The sequence below is a fragment of the Crocodylus porosus genome, unplaced genomic scaffold (genome assembly GCF_001723895.1).
Source record: "Crocodylus porosus isolate Cpor-Errol unplaced genomic scaffold, CroPor_comp1, whole genome shotgun sequence".
Lineage (NCBI taxonomy): Eukaryota > Metazoa > Chordata > Crocodylia > Crocodylidae > Crocodylus > Crocodylus porosus.
In genome coordinates, this window is record NW_017728924.1 from 9,285,001 (window position 1) to 9,304,188 (window position 19,188).

General features: G+C 45.5%; 1 protein-coding gene across 4 annotated transcripts in view; it reads left to right on the forward strand.

Annotated features, from left to right (window-relative positions):
- GABRA3 (gamma-aminobutyric acid type A receptor alpha3 subunit) overlaps positions 1-19,188 on the forward strand; it is a 179,478-nt gene that overhangs the window by 47,497 nt on the left and 112,793 nt on the right. For all 4 annotated transcript variants that reach the window (XM_019540285.1, XM_019540283.1, XM_019540286.1 and 1 more), the window contains one exon: positions 13,685-13,752. In XM_019540285.1, coding sequence (XP_019395830.1) covers positions 13,685-13,752 — 68 coding nt within the window. The remainder of the gene's footprint in view (positions 1-13,684; positions 13,753-19,188) is intronic.

Genomic DNA, 19,188 nt, shown 5'->3' on the forward strand with positions numbered 1-19,188 from the left:
TAGCCTCCCTCCCAGCACCACCACTGCCTGCCCCGCAGGGGGGCTGGGCTAGGCTGTGCTTGTGGCAGGCAATACTAGAAGCTGGGGTCAGGGGGGCTACAGTGAATTTTGGGGAGGCTGCAGCTGCTCCCATAGCCCCCTCCCAGTGCCACTGCTGCCTGCCCCAAGCCCAGCCCACCACAGCCCCAGCCCCAGCCCTTGCCCACCCTTGCCCACCTGCAGATCTAGCAGCACACACCTCCCATGCCCTCCTGGGGTGTGTGCAGTGGCAGGAGCTGCCACCTCCTGCACTGCCCAGATGAGCCTGCAACAGGGTTAACTGGGACTGGCCTTTGGCACAACCCTGGAAAGTGACCCAAACTTGTGCTGCTGGATCAGTAGCATGATAGTAACTACCTATTGGGATCTAGGGTGGGTGAAGAAACCTATTGCTACACCAAAGCTGAGGAGAGCCCTTGTACCCTCGTGCCTCTGGATTGGTAGCATGACACAACTGCTTAGACATTGGGTTTCTGTGTTTGCATCAGTAGAATTGACATTACTAGTAGTGCCCTGCCTGAAGTATGGAGAGCTCTGTGAATACCTTTTGTGGGCATCTCCTGGACTGTTCTGTCCTGGTCATGTGGAGGCCCATGCTGTTGGGAAGGAGTAGTACCAAACATGTTTCTGACCATGCAGTCAGTCTGTGAGTGACAGTAAACTTTGTTTATTACCCTGTTAATGCAGCTCTAAACTCATTTAGAGTGTGAACAAACACAAATTTCAGTGAGTGGAAAAGGGGCAGGGTCTTACCAAGCAACAGCTACTCCAGGGTAACTGTCCACATGCTGGTTCTTACTGTGTTGAAAGTAAAAGCTAGATTGCAGTAGCTGAACCTTTAGTCTGCTCCATTTTCACTCTCCAGAAGGTGCTCATTTGTCCATAACCTTACAAAAGAGAACAGGCTGGATCCCCTCTGGGGACTATAGTGGCTCCAAGGAATTTGCACCAGGGATTCATTTGGCCCAGCATATCTTGGCCAGCAACATGATTCATTTGACCTGAGACAACAGTGTCTTTAGGAACTGTTTCCCCCGCCTCCCTATTTTTGGATTAGAGTGTGAACTGCTATTCCCACTACACAGCTGGCATCTGGCTTGGTTTCTGATTGAAAGATGTAACTGGGCTAGGAGTGATGTCGGGGGAGAAGGCTGGGAGTAGTGCATAGGGAGAGAAAGAATCTCTTGTTGAAAATGGGTTTAGTTCTTTGAATAACTAGAGAGAAAAAGGCCCTGAGAGTTTGATTTCTGCTTTGCTCAGGTGCAGAGCATTGTGCTTAAATTCCCAAGGCAAGGCAAAATAAGTAGGTTCAGAAATGAAGGGCACATGGGAAACAATAGAGCAATGCCAAAAAGGGAAGTACTAGCTAAGCCACCGATTAGAGTGATGCTTAAGACTCTGTCCTATTATTCTCTGTTCACATCTTTGTTACCCCATACTTCTGAGACTAAGGTGACAAGTAAATGCTTTTGTACTATAAATCTCAAAGTAGTTTAGCAAAGGTGAATGAACTTAATGGAGTGCTCATTTTACAGGTGAAGAAACTGATGCATGCAGAAGGGAAGTCACTTATGCAGGGTCATATAGCAGGTCTCCTGATTCTAAGTCCCATGTCTAATCCAGTCCTTAACCATTTACCAAGACCCATGCCTACGTGTTCACTTCACTGACTTTCATGTTTAGCTTCCATTTACACTTGAGCTCAGGTTCCCTGCTATGCAGCATGCAAAGACCTTCAGAATCAAGACTAGAGGAGCTGAGACCTTCCTCCATGATGTGTGAAATTCTTTTGCTATAGTATAACATAAAGGACCTATTAGGATCTCATAGCAGGTGAAAAAGTCCACTACCACACCAAAGCTGGGCAGAACCCTTGTACTGCAAAGCAAAAAACTCATTGGAGATTAAAAACTGGAACACAGGCAAAATGTCCTTATGATAAAATGGGCTTGGGGAGTTAAAGGGAAAGGTTGAGACAAAAGGGTGAGAGCAGAGTATACAGGGGCAACAGAGTGCTGGAGTAAGGAGGCAGGAACCTCGGGATGGAGCTTCTTCAGGAAGGGCTGCAGTTGCCACCTTCCCAAAGAGGAGCACTGCCCTGTGCTTCAAGTATGCTTTGTTGCACAGTCCCAGTTCTAAGTCTGACACATTAATTGAAGACAGTTCTCCTGGGGCTGGAAGCAAAGGTTGCAGAAGGAGAAGATATTTCTATTTTTCTTTTGTTCCAAAGGCTAAAATTTGAAGGAAATTAAATCCCCAAAGTAAGAAGCTGAGAAAATGAGGAATGCTATAGAAATTACCACCTTCTATTAATTATGTATTTCATCTATCTGGGGGTAGCAAAGACTCAGGGGTTGGTGGGAACCTTAGCTTTTCAGCACAAACTCCTATAATTGTGTTTCTCATCATAGGGATATTGTGTTATTTGTAAAACACAGAGCAAACCACAAATAACCCTCAAGGAGAAAAGGGCCCCTGATAATCACTGCATAGCATCTGAAACCCTTAGGACAGAAACATACCTGCCGCCTTAATTTCCTGCCCAGCACAGGAAAAGTATTGCATCTCATTTGGCAGTTTACAAAAGGGTTCTTCAAAGACCAAGAGAGAACTGCATTTGCCTCTATAGAAAGTTGTGTGTCCTATCAGTGCTGCACCTGCCTGGCTTAGAAACATTAATGCAGGTAGACACACTAAACCCCTTTGAGATTGAGCGGGAGTACTATCTCAGTCCATGACTGAGGTGTGGGAAGATAAGTGACTTGTCCAAGGTCACAATAATAGTGCAATTATGGGTTATGTTGAAGACAGTCCCAGCCTGGTACTTAACTGCAAAGCCATTCTGTCTCTCAACCCTTAGGTCTGATACTGTAACCTCATGCATATAACAGCAGACTCTGAGAATTTGTGGCATTAAGAGCTGGCTGCTTATTCTTTACTGTAACAAAGCACAGCACCCAGGAATCCTCCACACTGGGCACATCTACAAGTATGCTTTAATACCTATTTTAATGCGCATTAAAACATCACAAAATACCATGGGCATTTGTACACATGCACACACCACAGCGGCGGGTGCTTTGAAAAGTGTACAGCGCTGCAGTGTGTGCAGTTGTATAAGTGGCAAAATGTGTGTTAGTGCTGAGAAACTGGTGGCAGCACACTTTTGAACTAAAACACATCAGAGGTGCTTTAGTTCAAAAGTTCACCGCTGCTATGTTCTGTGCTCTGAAGAGCATTTCGCCACTTATACAACTGCATGTAGCGCAGCGCAATGTGTGTCAGTTTGCAGACTCAAAAAATCAAGTCTACTCTGACCCGCTGGATCTCCGGTGCATCTCTGCACAAAAATGTATGTGTATAAATGCCCCATGCTCTTTAGCTAATGTGCATTAAAATAGACTAATGCACATTTTTCTAGGACCTCACAATAGAGGATATTTTTAAACATGCTCTGAGGGTAGGGAGGTCGTTTTAATTAGAGTGGCTCAGAAAGCTGCTCTAATTAAAGCACGCACAGCATCTCATGTATTAGTGTCACTGTGCTTCAAAATGGCAGCGGGGTTGCTTTAACTAAAGCTCGTCCCTGCCACCATTTTGAAGTGCGAGGACACTGATACACAAGTAACAGTGACTGGCTAGAGTGTGCTAATTAGCACACTCCAGCAGACTTAGTTAATTGAGTCTGCTCTGACGTGCTGTAAGTACAGCGCACTGGAGCAGCCTCGTGGCACATTTGCTGACACCCAGAGGTACTAGATTTAATGTGCACTGCCTAAAGTGCATTAATAGAACATATAGATATACCCACTGAAACCCAAGTGCTCTGCTCTATATCAGCCCGGCATCATGAACTGTCCCATTACTTTGGCAAGACTGTTTAACCTCTTCTAGATCAACACAGATGCCAGGATTCTCCTGCACTAAGCCACAACTGCATCACCCCATTTTTCCACTGCATATCACCTGGGAACTCCCAGATCTTAGGTATGACTGCTTCATTTTTGCTATATCACAGTGCAGCCTCTGGGAACCCCCCTTACAAACACCCCCTGCCAGCAGTGAAACATGACTGCATTATTCCCGATACAGTACATCACAGCATCTCTTCCATGCATCTCCAGCTCTGGCACAAAAGCAGATGAGCAGATTATATTACGACTGAGATCGTTAAATAAACAACACATGGTGATTATAGCAGAATTGTTAATAAGAGCCTTCTCATTCCCACCCACTTTCCTCTAATCATTTGCGGAGGCAGCCCTATGGTAGACAACTAGGGTGAGGGGATAGACACTGAGACAAGGTAATTTGTATTCCATCTCTGCAGCTACCACTAGTGCTTCCAGGAAGCAAATAAAAATAGCACTCAGTCATTTTGTAAATAATATCCACCCCCTCACTTGCCCAGGGAGTCGTGAGCACTTAAAAGGGAGATTTTAAGAATGAGGGGGAGGTGAGGGGGCGGTTGTCTATCTCTCTGCCACATAAAGGAACATGGGGGGAAGTTGACCTGTGAGGAAGGGATGCAGGCACTGCATCATTCCTAACCTAGGTGCCACTCAGCAACATAAGCAGGGGGGAAGAAAGGGACTCCAGCCCTTTATGTCAGGCATGCCCCAGCCACTATGGGATTGACAGTCCACAGCTAGCTGCTGCTGCTGCTTTCTAAGTTCTGCTTGGTCAAAGCTTGCCCCTAGTCTTCCTGGATTCATTAGGATCAGAATCTGGTCCTTAGTGCAGAATTAATAAGGGCATGTAATGCTGTGCAAGTGAGGTGTTCTGGCGTAGCAATCTCTTGGAGAGGAAAATGGGTAGCTTTGAAAGAGAAGCAGGTGTAGGAAGTGCCATGGTAACGCTTAGGGAATGTATGTTACGGCCTTTGTTTTACATTTTTTATTGCTGATCTGCCCAGCTGGGGACCTCTGCAGACAGAAGCAGAGCAGCATTACTTGGCACAGAGGGACAAGCTAATGAATACCTTTTCTGCATTAGTCCAGGGGGCCCCAAAGGGGTAATGACATGGCCAGGTGCCCAGGGCAGCTGCCACATATAAGGATAGTGGTAACCTCTGGTTCTTGCCTCACAGTCACAGCAATTGTGTGGTGGCAGCAGCAGCTTTCTTTTTGTTTGCTCCCACCTACCCATAAGCCAATGCTTGGGCAGCTTCTGCAGTTGCTCTGCCCTGGTTACACTCTGGTGGGGAGCGGGGCTTCTGTGCCTGCAGGGCATTGCTTCTGCCTGTGGGATCCCTCCGGGGGGGGGGTTAAAACCACAAATCTAGTAGGACTGGGGGACAAGCTTGTGACAGGCCTTACCCAGGAAGCAGCCATACTACTCTGATAAACATTTCCAGCGTGACTTTGGCAAGTAATTTATGTGCCTAAGTCTGTCTAGAGCAGTGATCCCGGGGCCCCTTGTTCAGCTGGTGACTCACTGGCTAACTTTAAAGTGCTCCAGCCACTTATGGGTCTGCCTTTGGGCATAGTCAGGAAACCCTGGTCTTGGCTGGGCTGAGCAGCTTGGCACCTGTCTCATACCTCAGCAAAACTGGGCTCCAAAAGCTAAGCATTCCTCTGCCTGTCTCCTCAAAGGGACTCAGTCTGGTAGGTATTTTCAGCCTGCATTTAACACACCCCAACAGATCCACATGGCTCAGAAAGCATGATGGAAGCCATTGCTCTCTTCTAAAACAGACCTGGAGGAGACACAGCCTTACCTTTCAGACAATATGCTAGTGGAATCACCTAGTGGGTGGGGGGGAACAATGTTCAATTTCTTCCCCTTCTTGAAGGGAATCAAACCCACTTTTTCCAGGAATGTGTACTAACCACTAAACTATATGTTGTTCTTGGTAGGCTAATCTCCATTCCTCTTGGAAGTGGTGCCACTGAGCAGTAAAGAATACATTAATTCACTTGGCCTAAGAGTGACTTCAATGATTCCTGCCTAGTTAGGGAACTTACCATTCAGGATGGAGTTCTGGGTTCCCATGCCTCTTCCAAAGATGGTTTATGCATTTTCTCCTGTGTCATACCTGGCATTTTCTCCTGGCTGCATTGAGGCAGCTCCCTGCTCAGCTGCTTTGGATTCTGTTCTGAGGTGTTGACTCCTAGTGGACTGCACAGGGATCATTGCAGCCTAACACAGGGATCTGAATCCTTCTTCACTAACCTAAAAAAATATTGCAGTCCCTAAGTTCTTAATTGATTCTGGCCTTTTCTCACTCTGTGCCTCAATTCCTTATCTGTAAAATGAAGATAACAAAATGTCCTTAGCTCACAAAGGTGTTGAGGAAAAGTTTTTCCAGTCTGTGATGAGGTCAGCTGTGACGGTAATGCGATCCACAGAGCTACAGACCCAACCTGTTGTGAGGGAAACTAATGTTAGAGACCAGAGCCAGGCTTAGGAGTGGGCAATAGCCCAGGGCACTGTGATCAGGGTGATCACCGTGATCACATGCTCTCTCATGCGCTTACACGTGCTTACACATGCTTACGCACACTTACACATGCTCTCCCCCTACACACATGCACACACTCTCTCCCACACACATATACACACGTATGCGCTCTCCCCCCGACACGTGCATGATCTCCCCCACACGCTCACATACTTTCCCCCTACACATGCTCTCTCCCACACACTCTCTCACACGCTCTCCCCCCACACTCACATGCTCACATGCTCCCCCCCACACACCCAGATCCACACACATGCTCTCCCCACACACACACAAACTTTCCCACACACACACATGCTCTCTCACACACACACGTCCCCCCATGCACGCGTGCTCTTCCCCCCACATGTGCATGCTTTCCCCCACACACATACAAACACATGTCCAACACACACATGCGTGCCCCCCCACCACTCCCCTCTCACACACACACATTAGGGCTGTGCGAAACAGCAGTGTTTCATTTCAACTTCCATTTAGCCATTTCGAAGGGACAGTGTTTCATTTCACTGTTTCATTTCATCAAAGCTGTTTCACTGTTTCAGTGTTTCACCCAGAGGCTATAATGGGGAATCATGAAAATGCCTATAACTTTGTCATTTCTTGCTTAATTCAGATGAAAATTGCAAGGATGGTAGCTCTTTTGAGGGCATGAAGTCTGCTTTGTTTCAAGAAGATAGGTGCGGGGATTTCTGGAAAACTGTACCTCAAACTGTTCAAATCCCAGGATGTCATTCTCCCCTTGTACTCAGCCTTGGTGAGGCTGCAGCTGGAGTACTGCATCCAGTCTTGGGCTCCACAATTCAAAAAGGGTGTGGAGGAGCTTGAGAGAGTCCAGAGAAGAGCCATGTGCATGATCAGAGGTCAGGAAAACAGACCTACAACGACAGGCTGAGAGTCATGGGGCTCTTTAGCCTGGAAAAGCGCAGGCTCAGGGGTGATCTGATGGCCACCTGTAAGTTTATCAGGGGTGTTCACCAGTACCTGGGGGAATGTTTGTTCACCAGAGCGCCCCAAGGAATGACAAGGTTGAATAGTCATAAACTCCTGCAAGACCGTTTCAGGCTGGACATAAGGAAGAATTTCTTTACTGTCCGAGCCCCCAAGGTCTGGAACAGCCTGCCATCAGAGGTGGTTCAAGCACCTACATTGAATACCTTCAAGAGTAAATTGGATGCTTATCTTGCTGGGATCCTATGACCCCAGCTGACTTCCTGCCCTTTGGGCAGGGGGCTGGACTCGATGATCTTCCGAGGTCCCTTCAAGCCCTAATGTCTATGAAATCTATGAAAGCAAAACTATTACCACTCGCCAGCAGCAGCAGCATGCTGTTATCCTGCATGCAGATCTGGGGGCCCACGCCCCCCACGAGGGCTGTGGGGCTGTGCTGGACTCTTCCCATGGGGTGCTGGCCCCCCAATCTGTGCACGGGTTGACAGCATGTTGCCACTGCCAGCAAGTGATAATAGTTTTGCTTTGAACAGTTTGTTCAAACTGTCCCCCCCACCACACACGCACTCTCCCCCCACTTCCATATACACACACAAATGCTCTCCCCCTGCCCTGGCTTGTCACATCCCTCCAGAGGCAGGATGAGCAGTGCCCAGGTGAGCCCAGCTTGCTTCCCTACTTCTAGCCACTGCTCAGGAGGAGCCAGGCAGCTCTGCCTCCCCACAGGACTGAACCCTTCTTCCCTGCCTGCCCACCTTTGCCTGCAGCTGCAGCACTGACATGGGGAAGAGGGCATACATTGAAATATAAGTTTGCCCAGGGTGCCATTTTTCTAAGTGCTGGCTCTATTAGAGACTTGGGGTTTTACTCCCAGCTTTGCCATTTTGTGTGTGGCACTGTGTGATAAGGTCACTTTGTCTTTCTGTGTTTCAGTTTTCCCCATAAGGAGGATCATGAATGCTGTTGTGTGCTGGTGTTGTGGGGTCTCAGGTTTTGTGCAGTGACAAATGAGAGAAGATGAAGGTTTGCTGGTTATGGAAGGCTCCCAGGCTCCATTTACTGGCATAATTGAAGTGCTGCAGGGGTCACAGGTGCTGTGCCTCTGTGATGCAGTACATGGCTACTCAATCTTTGTTCAAGAGTAGAAGAGATAGGAAGATTCCAATATGCATGTTATTGAGTCTTCAGATTAGGAAGGAGAGAAGTCAAGAGTCTGCTTGGTGTGCATCTTAGACTCTAACTAAAAAGTCTTATTGTAAAAATAGGTGTACTTTTTGCCTGATTATTTTTTTTACTGAGATATTTGTTGAATTCCACTAGAGAGAGCATACATCCTGATCACAGATCCAATGGATGTATACAGTACTGGACATAAGGCATTGGGCCATTGGACCATAACTGGGGTTGATCCCAGAGACTGTAGCTTGCTCTGATCTGCTTGTACTTTAGTTATTCCCACCTTCCACAGATTTGTTGCAGTTTGTAGTTGTGCAGCAGCTATTTTGTTCTAGAATTCTTTTGAATTCATGTAAAGGTCAGATCAAGCCCTTTCTTTGCTATGTGGCCTGGGATGTCTCCCAGACAGGTTTGAACTGGAGAAGTCCATCTGCACTTGGGAGCACATGAGGACTGGTACTATGAAAGCCATCCTGAATGGCTGCAAGCCCAACTCCATGGAACGTCTCTATGGGGCTGTTCCACAAAGTGAGCTTGCAGGAAAGCAGGCTATGTAGGGAATGAGAGTAAGACTTGTGAATCCATTATTATGGGAGTCCCCTCATTCTTGTCTCCATATCCCCACCCACAGTCCTGGTTGTGCTGTTACAGAAGTAAGAGACCCCACTGATTACAGAGGTGTTAATGACAAATGAGAGTCAACCTCAAGTTAAATGGAATTTGTACCCATATGTAGACTGAAGGGAGTAAAGACATATGGGGCAGAGTGGGAGGAGGTTCTTAGAGCTATATTCTCTGGGTAAATGGGCAAGATTTACCCATTTACTAATGGGGCATGTTAGCCTACATGTAGAAGATGCATAGCTTAAGTTGGTATTTTTGCATCAGGAGAGACAATGCCACCAGAGAGTTGTGTGTGGGTGATAAGACATGAGACATTGGGATCTTTGGGTCTGTCTCAGGGGGATGCAAGCAGAGGGCCCAAAGCCACCTCCTGTGGCAGGACCTGAGGCAGGGCCCACCTGCCCTGAAAAGAAAGAGAAAAGCCCTGAGGACAGGACAAACTTACCTTTTTCAGGAGAAGTGGAGCTGGACGAGCCATGCCAGGACAAACCACCCGTGCAGTTCGTCAGCCGCTTTTATTGCTGGCTGGGGGAGGCATGGGCTGATGACATCATCCAAAACCACCACCCAGCTGATTTAAAAGCCAGTCATGGGGAAATGGCTGGTGGAGCACCACCAGAGCCAGATGGCAGGGCTGCTCCCCAAGCCACACACACGCTGTATCAGCAATGCAGAGGGAATCCAGGCAAGGACCCAATAGAGAGGTCCAGGGCCAGCTGAAGGAGGCACCACACTGGCCTGGCAGGGCAACCAGGCCAGGGAGGATGGCGTCGAGGGACCCTGGAGCCGCATACACCGGACCCATGAGTGGGGCGGGCTGAGGCCCCATTCCCCAATGTTTCCTTTTATGTTTTAATTTATTTTGAGTTATCTTAAGGCCCCAAGGCAGGGAGAGGGGTCATGAGTTACCTCCACAGATCAGGAAGAGCCAGGACAGTGCAGTGGACAGCTACACAGCAAGGGAAGACCTAGCACTTTGTCAGGGATGATTCAACATCCTGTGATCATCCTGGGGAAGAGAGGACAAGCAGAAACATCAGAGGGCAAGCTGGAGATCCATCATCTGGCTGTCCTGAGGGCTGGTGCATGGCTGGGGTGTAGGGGAGATGGAGCAAATTGGATGCTTATCTTGCTGGGATCCTATGACCCCAGCTGACATCCTGCCCTTTGGTTCGGGGCTGGACTCGATGATCTTCCAAGGTCCCTTCCAGCCCTAATGTCTATGAAATCTATGAAATATACTAATGGGGTTTATATTACTTTGATGGTGATTGCTGGACATTGGTATGGATCACTCTGGCTCTTGCCCTGAAGATAACCTGGGGTGTGCAGCTATTAATATGATGCACTTATTGAGTGTCCCATACATTGCCATCCTGTGACTGCAGCTGTCTCTATAGCATTTTAAGAAGCATCATTCATGCAAAAAGATGGGAAGGAACAGGTATATAACAGAACAGGTAATGCTCATTGGTCTCAAGAGCTTATACTGTCAAATAGTCACATACGCTTGGATCCTATAGACTCTGCCTTAGTTCATCATCTAAATGGGCATGTTTTGCCCTATGTTAGAGTGTCCTTTAACACATTGTTAGAGATGCAGCAGCAGCCCCATCCCTGTGCCTCCACTCCTCACTCCTACCCAAAAGCATTCCAGGTTTGAGAGCTCTCTTCTATATCCCATCACAAGGCAGTGTAACAGAGGAGTTGTGTTGGTAGGTTAGTTTCTGCTGGTGACTCCCAAAGGATTGTGAGGATGGCTCAAAGAATACATGGCACTTTCTGCTTTGGAAATATTCTCCTGGCTCATGAGCTAGTTCACCCAACAATAAATCTTTTTCTTCACTTTCTACTGCACTGTGCAAGTGATTTGGCAAAAGAGCAGATAAAATCTTTTTTTGTTCTTCCTCCCCATACTATCTTGGCTAGTCTGTGACTATTTAAAGTTGTATTCAAGGACTGCAGCTCTTAAAGGACTTGCACATGCCAATGCCAAGCAGAATTTTAATTCAGGGAAACTCTTTGCTCAACTTTCTGAGAGCTGATAGTCATAAATACATTGGTTTCAGGGAAACTGGCTAGTAATCAGCAAAAGAAAAGGGCCTCTGGAACTGAGTGACTGAACAGTTTAAACAGGCCAGGTAGATCCGGTTAAATCCAAAAAGGGCTTTTTTTGGCACAACTTCCAGAAATCATCCTTCAGCTCTTCCTGTTACAAAGTCTTCATTGTTACGCTCCCTATGAAGACCATAGCAGCTATCCCATCTGTGCTTTTATCATTGAATTTATTAAGCAGGAACTACCCCAAAAAAGCTATTTTTTAAATTACTTTTGCATGTTTTCACCTTCCTTGGGATTATAGCTAACATCAGCTTACAAATAATGACAGCAAGATCACATTAAAGCATATCCCAGAGCCATCTCTAGCACAAGCCTGTTAACATCTCTTTGGCAATATCTGTATCAGTTCCCCAGTGCTTTATGTCTACAGGTTACTTTCTAAAATACAGATCTTTTGAGACCCAGCTTGCATCCAAATGCCCCACAGACCTGCCTTCCCTCCAGATCTCCCACAGATCCCCCTTCTGTTCAGGCATCCCACGGGTCCACTTTTCTTCCAGACATCTCAGCCTATCACTGATTTCCAAAATATTTCATTCTTCAACTTGTAAGGCCAGGCATTGTTGACCATGGGTGATCATTGATCCTAGCTTGATAACTACTGCTGTAAAGTATTAATGTCAAAACACCTGAAAACCAAAGGGAAGAGAGAAAGGAAGGAAAAATTATGTACAGTACATTAAAGAAAATAACCTTACTCTAATAGACCTTTCTTCTCAGCTGTGCGTTTCATTCTAGTTCTTGTGGGAGAAAATAGAGAGAAACCTTAAGTGTTACAAAAGAAACCTACTTTATTTAGAATGTAGCCTGATTGACTACTGTGTATTTCTGAAAGTGTGTTGCATATATATTTCTCTTTAACCTTCTTTTATTGTATCAGGACAAGATCAAGAATTATATATAGCACAGTAATATCACCCTCAGGCTGCATCAAAAGTTCACCAACCATAATAACTAAAGACATGTATACATATTTTAGTCATTAAGGAGAAAACCTGCCAAAATGTATTATCTTATTTTTGGCTGCAAAACTTTGAACCACAAAACTAAGCCTCATAATATTGCAGAATAAATTAAACATTGAAAAATATCCCTCTGAGAAGACAGGAATTCCATAACTGAATCAACCGGTATTCTACCCGGTCCATCTTGTGTCTGCAACAGCAGCCAATGCAAGGTACTTCAGAGGAAGACATACTCCAGCTGATGGCTTGAAGTGGGCTCTTTCATGAGTACCAGTTTGAATGACTAGTGTCATTCAGAAGCAATAAGAGGATATAGTCTAATCCTGAATTGATCCGCATCTGTTCATGGGACTAGGGAGACCTGGAGCCTGCTCTTCTGGGTGATCTTGAGCACGTTTTTTTCACTTCTTTTCTGTGCCTTGATTTCTCTGTAGATAAAAAGGGATAACAATACTGACTTCCTTTATAAACACTTCAAAACCTACCAGTGTAAAGCTCCATATGAGTGAGGTGACATTATTATTGTAATTATTCACTTTGAATAGCAGCTAACTGTGGCTACAAATTCAGTACGTAATAAGCACATGCTTAACTTGAAGTATTTGCTTAAGTCCCATTGTCATCAAGAGGACTGAAATACATGTTTAAATTTAAGCATGTATGTAAGTGCTTGCCTGAATTGAGGTCTCCCAATGATTTTGATGGGGCTATTCATGGAATAAGGTGTTACTCAGCATCAGTAAGGGTAGTGCAGTCCAGCATGCGAGTGATTGGGGTAGGTAGGTCAAAACTAGCTTTGTTTCTTCTCCTCATGAAAGAAGTACACAGGAAATGAGCAAATATGAGAGCACAATGATCTCAGAATATTAACTCTTGTATGTATGGAAAAGCTCAAAACTTTAACAAAATCAGGGTTTCCTAAAAGGGGGGAGGGACATTCAATTTCTTACTTATCAGGCAGAAAGACACAAAGGGATATGGCATTATAAAGAATTGCACAACATCAAGGTTTACGTCTATATTTAAGATGCGTGAAACCATATAATCTTATGCATTACGTGACTCTGCATTATATAAATATGCTGTGTGTGAAAGTACTAGGGCATATCCCTCCCCAGTGTAACTCCACACACATCAGTGGAGTTCCACCAGAGATGATTTTGCCCAATTATGAATTATAACATTGGCCATTTTTCTGGATATAGTAGTGACCACCATAGTGGCTCATTCAGCACTATACCAGGGAGGCATCTGGTATGGAGAAACAAAACAAAACAAAACGCTAAAACCTTTCCGGTGCAAATTAATATAGTTCTCTAATTGCTTTCTCTCTTGTTTGTCCCAGACAGTGTAACTGAAGTCAAGACAGACATTTACGTGACGAGTTTCGGCCCTGTCTCAGACACAGACATGGTAAGAGCAATTCACCAGGGAGGTGTGGCTTAGAAGTGGGGTGCGAAGTGCATCTGAGGGTCTCTGTACATTTTTTTCCTGTCCCATTTTCTTAGGGCTAAATAAGAACTACTAGAAAGCAAACAGTGTGGTAAATGATCCTTCCACATTGTCTGTTATTTCTGTCCAGGCATGAGGCTGTGGTAAGATATAACTATTTACCACTTACACTACCAATAGCTAGGGACCTACTTAAATTGCAGAGAGACTAAACAATTTTCATGGGTTGGTTGTGGCATAAAGAGCAAATTTCACAGATATTTCATCGATATGCTCCACTGGCCCTGCCCCTCAGTGCTAATTGGAGGAGAGGCCCCGGCTGTGGGAGGAAAGACAAGGAGGCAGCTGCCATCTGTCCTGCTGCCTTTCATACTGCCCTGCCAGCCAGTGCCTTCCCCACCTGGGTGGGCTGTGGGGCTGGGCTGTGGTGAGCAAGGACCTCTGACTCCCACTGTGGAGCCAGCATTGGATTTTTTATTTTGTTTTTTAAGTTGATTTCACGGACAATCCTGGATTTCACAGTTTCCACGAAATCCACAAAATTGCAAATTAGTAGATCTCTACCAATAAGCCAGAACATATGGAGTTATACTATCTTTACCAAGGAGGGCAGTCAAGATTGTCAGTTAAAAGGTGTCAGTATACTATAATCACACAACTAGATGAGGTTTTATATATAGTGGTTGTGTGAGAGGGGCATGTAACCATAGCATGGGTTGTTATCTGCTTCCCTTCAGGGGCTGTGTAAAGTTTATTATTGTCCCCCAGTATTATCCTCTAGTCCTCTGTAGTGTGTGTGCAGGACCAGGACTCTCAGATCACTCCACCTCATCCAACAAGCATCCAGAAATTACTTTCTGTCTTTTATGTGGGCCCTTAGTGTAGAGAGGAATGACAACAGAAATTCAAAGAATACTGTACCATTCTGGAGTCAAGCCTACTTCTCAGTTTGGTTTTACTCTTTCAGAATCTCCCTGATATCAACATTTAGGTTCCAGATACAATAATCTGTGAATAAGTTTCTCCTTTATTCTTTGCTTATTAAGGGTAAAATCTGAGAACTATTAAAATTTATGGGAAGTTTGCCATTGCCAAGAGTCAGGATTTCACCCTAGTTCTGTTGATCACTGCTGCCAGTTGTAATTTTCAAGTAAGTGGAGAAGAAGAGAAGAACACACACATTTATCCACTAAAAGGAAGTCCAGGAAAAGCCAGCACATTTTAAAAGCATATTTTATAATGCTCTATACTAGCTGTAATTGCTGGGGCATGCTACTCTTCGTTACTTCCAAAACAGGCCACCTATGATTTTATATCATCAACATCAGCAGCAAAAAGGCAAATCTCAAATGCCATTTTGTCTCTAGCTAGATCCTTAAAACAGCCTGTCTTGTGGTTCAAATCCATGTCTATTTTGGGAGCACTAATCCTGCTACTGAATTTTTGGTAACCATGCCAGCTGTATGGTGATGGTCCTTGGAAAATGCATTTTGCAACTGGTCTTCCATGCTAATAAAGTGTGTGCACCAAGGAAGACTGAAAGGAATCTAATACTGCTGCATATGTTCATCATTTTCTGTTTCAAATATCTGACCATTATGCTCATTTAAATGAAACATGCACCTGGTATTTCAATCCTTTTTATTAGGTTGGCCAGAAAAGCAATATTATAGGTTGTGTATACAGCGAGTCCTAACACAGGTGTACTTGCCTGGCCTTATGTAGTAATTCCCTTGCTGCCTTGGAGCATGCACCCAGTGTCAGACGGGAAGGTTGTTCCTGTGGCCTTGACGCTGGGTGGCGTTCATCCCAAGGGAGACCTCAATATTCACCTGCCATGATTTGGTTTTTCCTTTCAGTGGTGGGGCTCCTTCTTGTGGTCCCTTGCGGGTCAGGTACTATCCCTAGTGGGTACTCTTGGGGCTCCACTCCCCCTACACCCCAGCCATGTGCCAGCCTATAGGACGGCCGGATAATGGACAGTCAGCTCACCCCCTGATGTTGTCACCTACACTCTCTTCATGTACTTGTCTCCCATCAGTCTTCCCCTGCATGGGATGATTTTGGGACATTGGGCTGCCCCTGGTAATACGCCAGGTCTCTTCTCCTGCACTGCTGCCTGCTGTGCTCTCCTGGCTCCTTTTGGTCCATGAGGGTCACTCATGGTCCCTCTCCCTGTCTTAGGACCCCAGGATAACAGGACAAATTAATATACAAAGTAAAAAAAATGAGGAATGGGTCCTCAGCCCATCCCACTCATGACTCTGGCGTCTGGGGCTCCTATATCCCTCCCTCATCTGGCTTTGCTGTTGGCCGATGTAGTGGTTCCTTTAACTGGCCCTGGACCCCTCTGATGGGTCGTCCAGTCTCTTTTCTGGTTGCTGGTGCAGCCTGTGTTTGGCTCAGGGAGTAGTCTTGCCATCTGCCTCCAGCAGTGCTCCCCCATCCATTTCCCCACCACCAGCTTTTATTTCAGCCGGGCAGTGTTTTTTGATTATGTCATCTACCTGCACTGCTCCCAACCAAAAATAGAAGTGGCTGATAAACCAAACAGGCATTCTGTCCCGGTGTGGTTCATTGGCTTCTTTGTCTGTAAAAAAGGTAAGCTTGCCCTGTCTTCAGGGCTTTTCTCTTTCTTGTTGTGGTGGGTCAGCCCTGTCCCGGGACCCGCTGTGTGAGGGGTCTCCAGGCCCTTTGCCTATGTCCCTCTGGGACAAAAGGAAAGAAATCTGGGAGATAACACCAAAAGAACCAAAACTTTCTAATGTCTGGTTCTACTCTCTTTTCACCCATTGACTTTTTTTGTAGTCATTTTCTCCACTGTGACTATTCATTAGGTAAGATGCACAGCATGAGAAAGGGCAATAGAATCTGGCCCAGTGTAATTGGTAAATGTGCTAAAAGGTAGAGGAAACATTCTATCAGTACAATTCCGAATTAAAAATCAAAGAGAGGAAGAAAATGAGTGAACTGACAAATATTTTTGACATGTGTAAGGAAAATTATTAATGAAAGGACCCAAGGACTGAATCTGGGTTTGTATTCCCACAACAGTTTGTCTTCTAATTAAAGCAGAACTGTGGAGCATAATTAATGGTTAGATGTCTCAAAAACATTTCTTGCAGCTGGCAATCTAGGGGAAGAAAGAGTATTTGGTTGTGTTGTTTGAAAGCCATACTAAGATGCAGGGATCATTAGCAAGCACTGAAGCCCTCCTGTGCATTTAGGGCCTTAGAGTTTCATTTGGTCCTGAGATTCCTCATGCTAATGAATACTCATCCTGATTTAGCGAGACACCACACTGTGAAGACAAGAAAAAAATCCATTCTTTGCAAGTAGGGCTGGGACGGTTCAATACTGTGTAGCAACTTTCCTCCACACCTCGGAAGCCGAAAGGTTTTCATTCTCCGTATTCCTTCAGCCATGGATGTCTCTTCTACTATGCCACCAATGGCTTCTCAGTCACGTGGTTCTGCACCAGTAATTAAAGGAGTCAGAAGAGAATTAAATCTCCATATTTCATGTTGGGGACAGCCCCCTCAGAGAATTCTGCACTGCTTTGGAAGGATCACTTGCCTCAGGGTTAAATGTTAACTTCATGTCACTCCAGTCAAAAGTACTAATTTCATCTGTGGTTTTTTTCTCTCATTCCATCTCATTTTCTTTCACACCACAGCAAAGGCCCTTAATATATTCAACAATCCCAGCCCTTAGGGAGTATCTGATAATTACTTCCAAGGTGGAGCATATTTGATTAAGGGAGCATGTATAATGAACTGTGAAGAAGAAATATGAGGTATTGAAGAGAGGGAGGTATTTTTTGCTATGTGATTTGACAAAATGAATTTAAAATTAGAAAGACAGTTAAAGAATCATAAATTCTTTCCCCCTTGTGTGCTGTAGTTACATATAATTTTTGCGCACACAGAACAAATGTGTTATATCATGTGACTCTGGTGCTGAATGCAATTAGCAATGTGTGATCAAGGGAGAAATGAAACTCTCCTTTGTGGGAAGGGAGGAGTGAACGCTCACCTTTCTTAAGAATTTTTTTCCCTTGGGTTAGAGAACTAAGGAAGTCACTCATTTCACATTTATATCTGTCTCATGATCCAGCCCCTTGCTCTAGTACAGCCTTTATTACCTGCAGTTGAGACCCTGCCTTGTGCAACTTTATTCAGGGGGAGATTATAATGACAATGATGGGCCTGGGAGGTGAGGTAAGTTATGTTGCTGTCAAAGTCAGCTGATTAGTCACTACAGAGGAAAGTATGCTGCTTCACCCTGAAGCTTGTGGGGAAACTCCAGTCTCATTCACTATTCAACATGAAAAATGTTGGCTGACAAGGCCCACACTAGTGTCTGGTATTTAGTGTCGGGCTGTCTCTCAGCTTCCTCATTTCCTGGGCAGCAAGCTAATACTGAATAAGGTTTTTGTACCCTGGAGAATGTAGAAGAACCTGGTCTAGATTTCAGTGTTTCTCTGGGATGAAGTTTAGTAGCAAATCTGGATGGAGAAGACTGTGACTGTAAATCATGTGCTTGCCTGGAATAGGCTCCAAGTGCAGCCCCCAGGAGGGGGTGAATCCCAAAGTGTTGTATTCTGTGGCCACATGGGAGGAGCCCGGGGGACTACAGCTAAGAAGAGAAGAACCTACAATGTGATTTTTTCTCTTGTTCTTGGAAATGGATTCTTGGAGCCTATTCCAAGGTCTTCTTGAGCCAGGTATTAGGGCTGTGCGAAACAGCGGCGTTCCGTTTCAACCCATGGTTTGCCGTTTTGATGGAACAGTGTTCTGTTCTGAATTCCGTTTCAGCTGTTCCTTTCCATTCCGTTGAAACAGCAAAACTCTTTCAACATTTCGTCCATAGTATATAATGGGGAAGGTCAAACAGCCTATAACTTGGTCATTTCTGGCCTGATTTGGAAGAAACTTGCAGGAATGGTAGCCCCAGGCATGAAGCCTGCCATGTGTCAGGGTGTTCAGAAGAACTGCACCCCAAATTCTTGAAAGCAAAACTCATGTCACATGTGTGTGTTAAACCACAGTGGAGTCAAAATTGCAGGCTTGCTAGCCCTTGCTGAGGCCACAAAGTCTGCCAAATTTCAAGGAGATAGGTGCAGGGGTTTGGGAGAAACTGCACCTCAAGCTGCAGACAAGCAAAACTCACGACATGGGTGTGACACTGTGTGTGTTAAGGCTCAGTAGGGTGAGAGCTGCAAGCCTGCTAGCCCCTGCTGAGGCCATGAAGCCTGACAAGTTTCAAGGAGATATGTGCAGGGGTTCTGGGTCCTTGGGCCCTGCACCCCTAGCTGCTGACAGGCAAAATCCGTGACATGGGTGCTTGTGCAACTGCTGCCTCTCATCAGACAGCAGGACTGAAGATCCCACATCA